Source organism: Geospiza fortis, unplaced genomic scaffold (assembly GCF_000277835.1).
Source record: "Geospiza fortis unplaced genomic scaffold, GeoFor_1.0 scaffold154, whole genome shotgun sequence".
Lineage (NCBI taxonomy): Eukaryota > Metazoa > Chordata > Aves > Passeriformes > Thraupidae > Geospiza > Geospiza fortis.
Window position 1 is genome coordinate 2,878,564 of NW_005054397.1, and position 11,710 is coordinate 2,890,273.

Consider the following 11,710-nt stretch of genomic DNA (forward strand, 5'->3'; position numbering starts at 1 on the left):
CCCCCTGCTACGGTTAAAATCCACAGCCGCCTCCTTCTCCCTTTCCCCAGTCCCCTCCTTCCTTCCCGCGGCTTGGGGAAGGGGGTATTTGTCAGACAGGCGGCGGGATGGACGAAGCGTATTAGCAGAAGGGGTGGTGCAGCGGATCGGGAGGGTGACAAGGTGACAAAGCGGGGACTCGGGCCGTGTCCTGAGGAGCCTGCTCCTGCTTTCCTGCGCTCCAAGGATCCGTACCAGGTCCTCGCAGGGCAGGACGTGCCGCTGACCGCCTGCCCTCGGCCACCTGCTGCTGGTAAGGGCTCCCTGGAGGTCGCCAAGAGAACACATGTATCTAATCTATATCATACTGCTTATTCCGCAGAAGAAAACTGACGTAGTACCATAATTTTTTTCCCTTGCACAGATAAAGAGCAGGTCGCATTGTAGCACAGCTGGAACAGGGGTAGTTCCCAGGTTAAGCTGCGCTCCTACAGAGTACGAGGTGAAGCACAAGATCTGCCCACTCTGCATCTGTGCTGCCTTGGTAAACATAGGCAGTATGTATCCAGTGCTCCTCAGAGAGTTATACACCTTAACATTACTGATTCGAAATATCAGGGTGGGGTTTTTGGTTTGTTTTACCAGAGTTTCCAATTCTGTCAACCAACAAAAAAACCATTCTTTATGAAAACAGAAGTGAGGTCATCCTGCTGGCAAGCAAGCTGATGAAGTGATTTCAAACTCACAGAAATTTGGTATTGAGAGGACTAAGTACACTTTAGGTGTTGCCAGTTCCAATACAATTTCTCAGTGCATAAAAAACCCAACTCATTTGTTTTTAGTCCAAAAAGTGTTGAAAATACTCTCTATGTTAAACTCATGGATTTCAGTGGACTTCACACCGAGGCATAATCCAAGAATGGAAAAGCATCACAGACTCAGCAAAATTCTCAAGGCCCTGATGTTAATAATTAATCCTAAAAACATAGAACTATGTGAAAAAAATGGAATCAGGAAAGCAGAATATATAACTCTGTCTATTAAACTATGTTGCTAACTTGTTTTTAGAAAGGTAGCAAGATGCTGATTATTTCTGTTTTGTTAGGAGCTGAAAGCAGTTTGGAAATTATTCATCATAAGTAAAAAACCCCAACACATAATTATTAAAATTTTATAAGAACAATGTGCTGATATACTGTGGTGAGAACTATAATAAAATACCAGTTAAAATTAATGACAAACCAAAAGATTGCATATGAAGAATAAGAAAAAAACCCTTATAAAGAAAAAAAGTGGAAGTCAGTATTCAAAAAGGGGCTAGGACAGCCATATGAGTGCTACATGCAAAATTTGAATTGTGAGGTGTATAAACCACATCAAATGTGATACATGGACTATAAGGAAGTTTAGCATTACAGGTAAACTATCATTTGGATCCCATTAGCATAGCAATTCAGCAAAACTCACCAAAGTCATAATTACACAATGAATTTCTTTGTGCTGTACCCTTGCCACAGATCTGCATTTGTACTCCAGTTCTCAAATTGGATCTGCACATAAGGAGCTGATACTATTCTGCGCAGTCACAGCTTTTATTGAGGCATGTGGCATGATGGGTTACATCGACCCAAGATTTTATGTAAAATCAAAATTGGCTTTGTGTTGAAGAGTTTCTGTGGTTTAACTGCCGCCTATGTATTGGGAACCTGATTTTGCAAGCTATTGTTCATTTTTCCTATTAAAAGGGTTTAAATTAGTGGGATTGTTTTTACCGGTAATCCACCACTTTCAACTCTATACGTACTGTAAGTAGTTCAGACTTTATAGATTAAAATTAAATTGTTAATGAATTGCCCAGTGCATATCAAGGAATAGAGATTGTTATTGTATCTAAGACTGGAAAACCACATGTCTCTATGCACATGAATTCACAGTGATTGAACTCATGGGACATGAATATTTAATCTAGGTAAAATTATGGCTACTCAATAGGTAACCAAATGGCAAGATTTTTATCATATTAGCTTTAAATAAAATTAATTAGGCTGTTGAAAAGATGCTATGCAACCATTAGGGCACAAATTTGCCTGGGAGAACAGATGTAATGGTTTATACTGTTAAGAAGATACTTTGAATCTGTGCTAGTTCTGCTTCTCACTAGGGGCTTGTATCTGGACATGGTTTCTTGGGTCACTTATTTGCATTTACACATATGTCCTGCTTTGTACTCAAGATTAGTGTAGGGATTAAGTGTTGGGGCTGAGAGATGGCCTGTGCAGTCAGTTTCTGTCGTGATTTTTTAGTGGGTGGATTTATTGCTCATGTGGTATTTTCCAATTAAGCGTTATATCCTGGTGAGATTACACTGACAGAAATATTATTATCACATTCTTCTTTTCCGCTCTCATCTCAGTGCAAAGTGGTTTTCATTGCAGACCCTGTGGTTCATGAGGAACAGCAACAATAGATTGTGGTTTCTCTGGCAGATGAAGAGGCTCAGTTTAGTAATAGCAAGGTGAACATCAGCCATTTTGAAAGTTATGCTGTGACAGAATGAGGGTTTTTCCTCTCTAATGTATTTATTTCAATGTTTCTGTAGCCATGTAAAGCTGCCTTTATAATTTCCTGGTTGCACCATCAAGACTGTTTTCCCACCCCCAAGCCTTTAGCCGAGGTATGAATATACCTAGGTATATTAAGTATATTAAGCCTTTAGCCTAGGTATGAATATATATCATAGTGGTCACAACTGAATAATTCTCTGCTCCTGAGAAGCTTTTTTTAATCTTCTATGCACCCATGAAAGGCAAGCAACCCATTAAAATCTCACAGTGCTGTCATTAATATCTAGGAAAAGTAATTATTCTGTATTCCTGGAGTGACCAGGTAGTAATTAATATTAACTCTCTGAATCTTTTCCTATTTCTCTCCTCTTTCCCTGTCCTTAGTACTTCAATAACATCTGCCAAAATCCAAGTGAATGGAGTCCACCTGCATTATCAGCAAACAGGAGAAGGAAGCCATGCAGTTCTTCTGCTTCCAGGAATGCTAGGTTTGGAGATTTTATCTTGTCTTTGTAGAGCAACCACTTCTTTATCCATTTGGTCTCCAGCAAGAATGCACAAAACTATTTTGTAATGTATTCAACACCTGATTATGGAGCATTGCCGTTAAAAAAAATTGCTACACTTTAAACAGAAGGGAAAATGCAGAGTTGTTCCCATCAGTTTTTAGAAGATTTCATTTATCTTACCAGGTACCTTTTATACAATGTCTTGACTTACCTAGTGGTCACTTGCGCTTTTGGATTTAACTGTGCAAAAGCAGTGCCCCGGACAGGTGGCAAATTTTCTACACAAGGTAGAAAATAGCAAATTTTCTACACAAGGTAGAAAATAGCAGAAGGGGGAGAAAAAAATCAGGTCATCTATATTTGTTACACATAGTGAATTATGCATTCCTCTTTGGAAGCTGGATGGATTCCAACTGAATTTATAGACATAATGTAACCCTTACAGTTTATTGTGAAAAAATCACTGTTAAAATTAATTTTTTGCTTAAAGATGTGTTTTCACATTTTGTTTATTCAGGGCAACATCATTAAGATTCTCAGTGGTTTTTTGAGATGGACAACAGGTTCTGCTAGCTAAGTGGTGTCTGTCTATTGAAAATGCTTTTGATAACAACCTTTTAAAATTAACACAGCCTATTTTTTCTGGGTTCTTGCAGTTCTAAAAGATCCATCAGACTTACCAACAGTTCATGGCAGGCTGTCAGTAGGACTGTTACTGTCCTCAGAGTTGGGCAAATGCTTAATTGAATTGCTGGATAAGATGATAAAATGTCAAGAACTGAAGAGCAGGAAACATTTGTTCTTCTTGGCAGCAACATTTTCAAGTCTTCATGGGGTGGTTCTTTCTTTCAAAGAATTCTCAGGGGGAGAGTGGAAAAAAATTAATACTAGTCATCCTTTAATTATTGAAAGATATGAAAAATATGTTTCAATTTATTGATTTTAAACAGCTTTTTAAACTAGCAATACTGTTGCCAATGCAAACTCTTCAAACAGAAATAATGTATTTCTTCAGTTGTGAGCAATATTATTATTGATGATTATTTATTATTATTATGCATACATTGCTATCATCATAGCAGGCCATATAAAGCCTCTTTTATAACTTAGACCTATTGATGGTATCTGAGGACTGATTTGTCCAAGTAAACAGAAAAAAGCCCTTTAAATGCCTTTAAATGGCCTTTTTAATATAGCAACGTATAGCAAATTTCATATTTCAGTGCATTAAATTTGAACAAGTTTTAATCAAATAGCATTTGATACTATTACAACATGACCGCAACACAAACAACCCAAACTGCAGTCTTACCTTCATGCTAGGTTACCTTCATTCATAGATAGCTTAGTACAATAGACAGGACTACGTAATTTTTAAATCCTTTGAAGGGCTGAGTAATTAATAAAAGAAATGGTTCTGCATCAGAAAAAAAAAGGCTGTATTTGGCTTATTTTTACATACTAGAAAAACAAAATTATATCATTTTATGCTTCTGTGTCGCCACAGTCTCCTCAGGCAACAAAGTATTTAAAGGTCAGGTTTAAGCACCAATAGAGATGATTTATCAAATAATAACTGTCTGGCACAGTGCTTTTCACTTACAGATTTGTAGCAAAATATTCCTGCTCTGTCAGTTTCACTTGTATTGCCCAGGTAATATGGGCAATTAAATGCCCACATTTAAATCTGTCGAATATGAATCCCCACTCAGGTACCTCACTTTAAGATACTGTTTTTAATCATATGTGAAAATGCTGTTCTTGATAACTTTCATACCTACCACAAAGGGTTTGCTCTGAACATACTGCAGATGCTTCTAAAGATTTTAGTTGTGGCACTTCCTGTCTAAGAGTTGCAATGAATAGTTACAATTATAGAGTACTTCACTTGTTGGATAATCTCTTATTTGGAATAAAGTTACAAGATTTCCCCAGTTTCCCTTTAGAGTATGTATACTATGTTTGCAGTATGGTGGTTAATAAAATTGAAAAACTCTAATGTTTCAGGGAGTGGTCAAACTGATTTTGGACCGCAGCTTAAGTCTATGAATAAGCAACTTTTCACAGTTGTTGCTTGGGATCCTCGGGGTTATGGAAAGTCCATTCCTCCATCTCGAGACTTTCCTCCAGATTTCTTTGAGAGGGATGCAAAAGATGCTGTGGATCTTATGCAGGTAAATCTATTATGAGATTTTTATTATTTCTTTTTTTTTTTAAGTTGTTTTCCTTAAATTTTGAGAAGGAGGGATGTTGTTTCCAGCAGACAGCAAATTATGAAAAGACCATACAAATGAAGGCTTAAAAGTGAGCATATACAGACTATTCCAGAAAATATTTTCATCTTCCACCTATTCTGCGAGATGCATAGAGGCTCAGCAGTAGGAATTAATATAGAGCAATATGCTTTTATTCTAAGACCCTGCCCTAAGAGGTGTGCAGCCAAGAACCATATTAGTTTAGTTAAATGTGTATAAGAAACAAAATCTATGCAAAGTAATTTAATTGAAGGGATTACCATACTGAAGTGCTCTTAGAAAATTTTCTACCAAATAGAATCTTGGCATTTTGCCTTTAGCGGCCCATTTTAAGCAACATTTGATTCTAAAAATTAACTTGATGCTTTGCATTTTACAGCATATTACTGAAATAATTTTTGTGGGAAATCAAAGGCTTCCTGTGACCATACCAAATCTTACTAATTAATACAGCTATTGTGGTTATAAAGAATAGGCCTAAAGCTGTTATTATTTCTCCTTCTTGAAAAATCCTTCAGATTTTTTATTCAAATCTGTGTTTCTGTGCTCCTCTTTTATTCTGTTCTATAACTGCTGACACTATTTTCTGGTTTAGCTTTAGCTAATATTCTGGCATTTTTATATTAGGATATACAGTCTCTTTGGTCATGTTAAGAAAATTGGCAAAGCATTAAAATTCCAAAAATATGAGGCAACATTCTGACAGTCAGTCCAACTGTATTTCTATAATAAACAATAACCTTTCTGAAAACCCATCTGAAACTGGAAATGTGGCCTTCCAGGCGGATTCTGCATAGTGAAACAAAGTAAGTCTGACAGCAGAATCGGGATTAAGACACAGATTTGCCCTCTAACCATAGAAGCTATCTCTCTGTACTGTAAATCTTCAATTTCTTCTGCTACACTAGCAAAGAAAATAAAGATGCTGCCATGCATAGGTGACAAACTTGCAGTCTAAATGGTTGTCCCCCTTTCTTGTCTCTGATCAAATACTAATAAATACAAAATGTTAAACCGAGCTTTCCCCAAAGGGAATGTAACCATGTAGCTTCCAGCCAAATGGAACAGCAGCCTACCAGTCTCTAGAGCTGCCAAAGCAAATGAGGCACAGCATCCTGTTTTTTTGACAATGTTTCTCAATATAAGTATATAATAACAACTTACTAAAGTGTTTCCAAGCGTGGGTGACTAGCTTCTGTTTTAGGATATTATTGAGGATAGCACAAATCCCAAGGAATCCTTCCAACTATGATTTCCAGAATATAATGGTTTATATACATCATCCAGCCTACAATCAGCACAAAAACACATCCATATGGGTGGGCCTTCAGAACCTTTGTTCTAGTCTCCTTCAGATTCTGCTGTATCTGCTAGAGCTGTGAGTGATGCAAGGTTTCTGTGAAATAACAAAAGCTGAAATTCTGCAGAGTATTTAGGACACCTTTATGCAGAAGACACTGTTCTGTATCTCCGTTTGTGTTCTGTGAATGAGTTTACTTGAAATAAAAGGAGTATGATGCACCTGAGTCCACTTTGCTGCCCTCCACCCCAGTGTCTAATGCTAGCAAAGTCAATAGCATTAAAACAATCATTAGGAAAATAATTAGTGCTGATATTTAAGAAGTTCTTACTCTTCAGAGCCACTGTCCTAGCAAAAGGATGGGCTTGGGCTTCTGTATGTTTTTGTACATCAACTGCAACTTTTGCTTGTGCTACACTCCCTGTGATGCAGTGAAAGCATACGTGCAGTGCAGAGTGATGTTGTATTGCAGCTCACTGTTGGATGTGGTCATTGGATTGCATTTCACATAGGCCTGGATGGAGAAGGTGACTTCAAAAGAAATTTTTTTCACTCACTGAGTAAAGGCAGCACAAAATCACCCACAAAACTGTGCTGTACAATCAGCTTTCAGGTGATTGCCCATGTTAGGTTAGTGACCTGTACTGTAAATAGTTAAAAATTAAAGCAAGCAAAACTGCACACCTTATTCAGCACGTCTGTTACATCACATTGTGTTTCTGAAGGCTGCAATGGATAAATTAAATTCCTCCCGCTGGAAAGGCATCCTGAGATACCCCAAAGAATGCATCAAGATAAAGGCTAGTAAACATGAGAAATACTGGAGGCAAACAGATCTCAAATAACCTGGCATGAAGAACAAAAATTTAATCAGCTATTCCATCCATCAGCCAGCTTTGAGCTCCATCATTTGTTATTGGCAGTAGAGGAACAGTAGCAACATCAAAATTTAACCTTTACAAGCACTACTGCCAACCCCCAAAATCTGCCAAGATACCAGGAGCCCTTGAGCAGCACAATAATGAAAGTTGTGCTAAGATGAACTACTTCTTCATCAGACCAGGGCCAACTTCTGATCAGCTGCAAAAATTCAAATTTCTCTTTTCTTGCTATGAGCTCTTATTTTACATGTCCCTTTCTTTCCTCTACCTTATTTCTTTTCCGTTTAGTAGTTACAGCTTTGCAGAGTGAAATCTAAAATTGGTGAAAACTACAGTGAGTGGAATAATGAGGATAAAGCTGAAACCAGAAAAGCCTTATAGGGATAGAAGTCTGCTAAATATTGAGTCAATTAGTAAAGTTGTGACTCACTTGAGCATTAAGTTTACAAGCAAAGTAGAAACTTCTTTTTATCCCTCTGTAGTTGTTTCTCTCATTGCCTGCATTTCTGTTTTCTTCTATCACAACAAAACAGGCCTAGACTTCCAACATCACCAAGCACCAAAGCAACTCATTCAACTGACTTGCTCTTTTTCCTCCAAAAGTACAATATACTCCTTAGTTACATCTAAAAGGCTGTAATTTCTGCAGAACAAAAGCAAAAAACACTGCAAAATATATTTTCTTGTGAATGAGTTCACAAACCACAGTTCCTATATGCAAAAATTCAAATATTGTTTAACCATTGAACCATTAGATGCACCATCGTCCCTCTACAACCTTCAGATGAGTGCCTTTGCCTTCCCCACTCTTTCTCCACCGAACATAACACATACTAAATTCTCTCACCTGTGACTATCAGTACTCCCTATGACATATAGTGATTTATGAGGAAACAAGTGTTTCAAATTCTAGTAGAAAGCATTATCATAGAATCACAGAATATGCTGAGTTGGAAGGGGCCCATCAGGATCGAGTCCAACTCCTGGCCCTGTGCAGGACACTCCAAGAGTCACACCATGTGCCTGAGAGCATTGTCCAAATGCTTCTTGAGCTCTGTCAGGCTTGGTGCTGTGACCACTGCCCTGGGGAGCCTCTTCCAGTGCCCAGCCACCCTCTGGGGAAAAACCTTTTCCTGATATCTAACCTAAACCTCCCCCAACTCAGCTTCATGCCATTCCCTTGGGTCCTGTCACTGGTCAGAATGAATTAAGGTCTTGGTTGTCATATTTTTTGCCCTAAGCCTTCCTTTTGAAGAAAGAGGAATTTAGTTTTTAATGTTTCAAATAGCAACTGACCGTGAAGTAACATTTCAAATATACACTTACAAGCTTCAGAAAATGTGAATAAGCAACTAAAATTTGATACAATCCTTTAGAAAATACTTTAAGCATTTTTTGGTTGCTACCAAAAAGCAGATTTTTTTTTCAAGCTCAGATAGCATTAGTAAACCAGACCAATGTCTTCCATTTTTCAAGTCTCTTACACTTTTCTTTTTCTTAAGTTTAGCTTAATCTTACCATCCGCACTGTCATAGTCTTTGCCAACTTCACACAAAGAGAATCCATGGATTCTTCATATCATCAGGCTCTCTGAGAAGGTTTTTACTCCCCATTTTAAATAAACTTTTCTTTTTTTGGAGGACTTTTTAAAACAGCAGCGAGAATCTAATAGCACTACTGCCTGTTTCATTAAAGAGTTTTAGAAAATTGAAATGGCAGGTATAATTTCTTGTTTTCTAAATATTTTACTATTTTTAGCATTTTTATGTATAGCAAGAAAATTATGTTTTCTAATTATAAAAGCTAACTATAGTTCAACTGCATAGTGTTGTGCCTAAGTTAATTTTCAAGAAATATTTGACATTTGGCTGTAAAGCCAGCTGATGATTTGCATGTAACTTTCTTGTATGAATCAAGGCACTGAAGTTTAAGAAGTTCTCCTTGCTGGGGTGGAGTGATGGTGGAATTACAGCTCTCATTGCTGCTGCAAAGTACCCAAATCTTATCCACAAGTTGGTTGTCTGGGGAGCAAATGCCAGCGTTACTCAAGAGGATGTGAGAATTTACAATGGTATGTAAATGAATTATTTTACTTTCTACTTGACCCAAGTATCTTAGTCATGTGACAGCTAAGTGGAGACAGAGCTGAAGACACAAACCTAAAGAGACAGGACACAAAATTCGCTGCATTGCTAGGTATAGGGATAGATTAAAGTTATGGTGAGAAACTCTCTAACAATTACTCTATGGGTAAGATAAATAGATCCTCTAACAAGCCCTTACCAGCTTAGCCTGATGAAAAGTAGAAGTTACAATAGCTTATCAGCAGTTTTCAGAAAGTCAAAGTTTTGTTGTTGTAATAAATTTCTAAAAATAAATTCCAAATAATGCTATCAAAGCCCAGGTTTGATTTCTTATCTCACATCTTGCACAACCTTTTTAAAACCAGGTCCACAGATAATTACTGGGCTAGCTCATTACAGCTTTTGCCTCTAGGAGCTATATAATATAGACAGTAAGAAAACAAATTCATAACTTACCTTTTGAGTTCAGGAGGCAAATGAATCATTCAAGTAAAAGTCCCAAGGTGTCTTTACCATTTACATTCCTTCAGAGTTAATTGTTTTCATTAGAAAACCTTTGCAAAGTAAAGAAATATGAGACTTCTGATCCTTATTCCACTCATGTGAAATAGAACCTGAGATCACTGCTCACTATAAAGAAAATTAGGAAGAAATGGCTGGTGAATTCAGAAAGGGGCCATATTTCCTGTTGAACATAGAAATGAAAAGAGTTAATCATGTCAGCTCTCAACAAATGTAACCCAGTTTCATTTTAGTGACTGGAGTTTGATTTATACCAGCTGTGAAATCTCTCTGACTTCAGCAAAATTACAAGTGTATGTATTGCACATCTCTATTTGCCTCGCCTATAGTAAAACTAAAAGTGGTAGTAGCAGTAGTAATATATATTCTTAGTTCAGAAACCAAAATGCTTTTTAGCTCTGTAAAATGCTTTATTTCTTTACATGTTTTTATAGTTACGAATTTTTTGTTGCATAACTATGAAATGCACATCTCCTCCTTGTACAACAGACTAAAATGTAAAAGAAAAATTTAAAAAAACCCCAAACAACAACAAAAAGCACCCTATTTACATTGAGCACCCACTGCAATACTGGCCTTTGTCCTTTGTAAATTGTTGCTTTCAACATCTCTCCCTGTGATAGAGCTCAGAGAGTAGCAGCAGAAGTCTACAACTGGCTCATCAGTGCATGTCAGCTGCATTGGAGGATTTGGCAGGAAAGAAAGGTGTTGATTTGGTATCTGTGTCCTTTCAACATTGGCTTCTCCCATCTCTTTTTAAATTAATGCCATCCACAAGGATAAAACAGTAGATTCTATATGGGAAGCCATTGTTCAGTAGCACCTAGCCTGGGGTGAGCAGACTCATCTCCAATCAGAGGCTGTTATAAAATACTTTCAGTCACTGCTGCCTTTGTCATTTGACTGGACAGGTTCTCTTTGTTAATTAACACCTCACTCCTTTCTTCCCTTAATTCCCTTTTGAAACCAATTAAAACCTTTGCTAGTGGCATATTTTGCAGTTTGATGATTCAGTAGTGTCCTGTTCTCTGCTGTGCCAGCTTTGTTCCAGATTTTGTCAGTACAGCTGGAATACAGTTTAGTGAAAATAACCCTTTTGAATACCTAGTTTGTGAGCGGTACCAAAAATTTTAGAGGAAAAAAAAGAGAAAAATCTGATAAATAAATAGCTAAAATGTCAGATTATTTGTACAGTTTTAGCCAGCCTGCCATGAGTCACAGATCTCTACTGAGTCACTTGTTTTTGTGTAAAACTATGGGAAATGTACCATGATGTCAGCTTACTGGAATGCCTTAGTAAGAGCTTCCTTCCTCTAAGAGTTACTAGGAGCCATGGAAGAACTTCCATCCATGGGTTGATGCAAAAGGCTAGAGGACATGAAAAAGAACTGCCAGGTCTAGAACACTGTTATGAAACAGTCCCATTTTTATACACAAGGTAGACCTTGAACTTCTCTTGTGAAGCCTTCCAGAAAGAACCATCACAAGTTTTAGGACTGAGTCCTTTGAATATTATGTTTTTTCTGTTTTTCCTTATTACAAGGAAAATAATAACAAGATGTTCCTCTACGACTGAGAAGACCACAGCAGAGTTGTACAAATGTATTTTTTACACT

General features: G+C 37.3%; 1 protein-coding gene across 1 annotated transcript in view; it reads left to right on the forward strand.

The window, feature by feature from the left end:
- The window catches only part of BPHL (biphenyl hydrolase like), a 20,032-nt gene that overhangs the window by 959 nt on the left and 7,363 nt on the right, over window positions 1-11,710 (forward strand). The window contains exons 2-5 of the mRNA XM_031060980.1: window positions 226-292; window positions 2,928-3,031; window positions 5,060-5,226; window positions 9,406-9,559. Coding sequence (XP_030916840.1) covers window positions 226-292; window positions 2,928-3,031; window positions 5,060-5,226; window positions 9,406-9,559 — 492 coding nt within the window. The remainder of the gene's footprint in view (window positions 1-225; window positions 293-2,927; window positions 3,032-5,059; window positions 5,227-9,405; window positions 9,560-11,710) is intronic.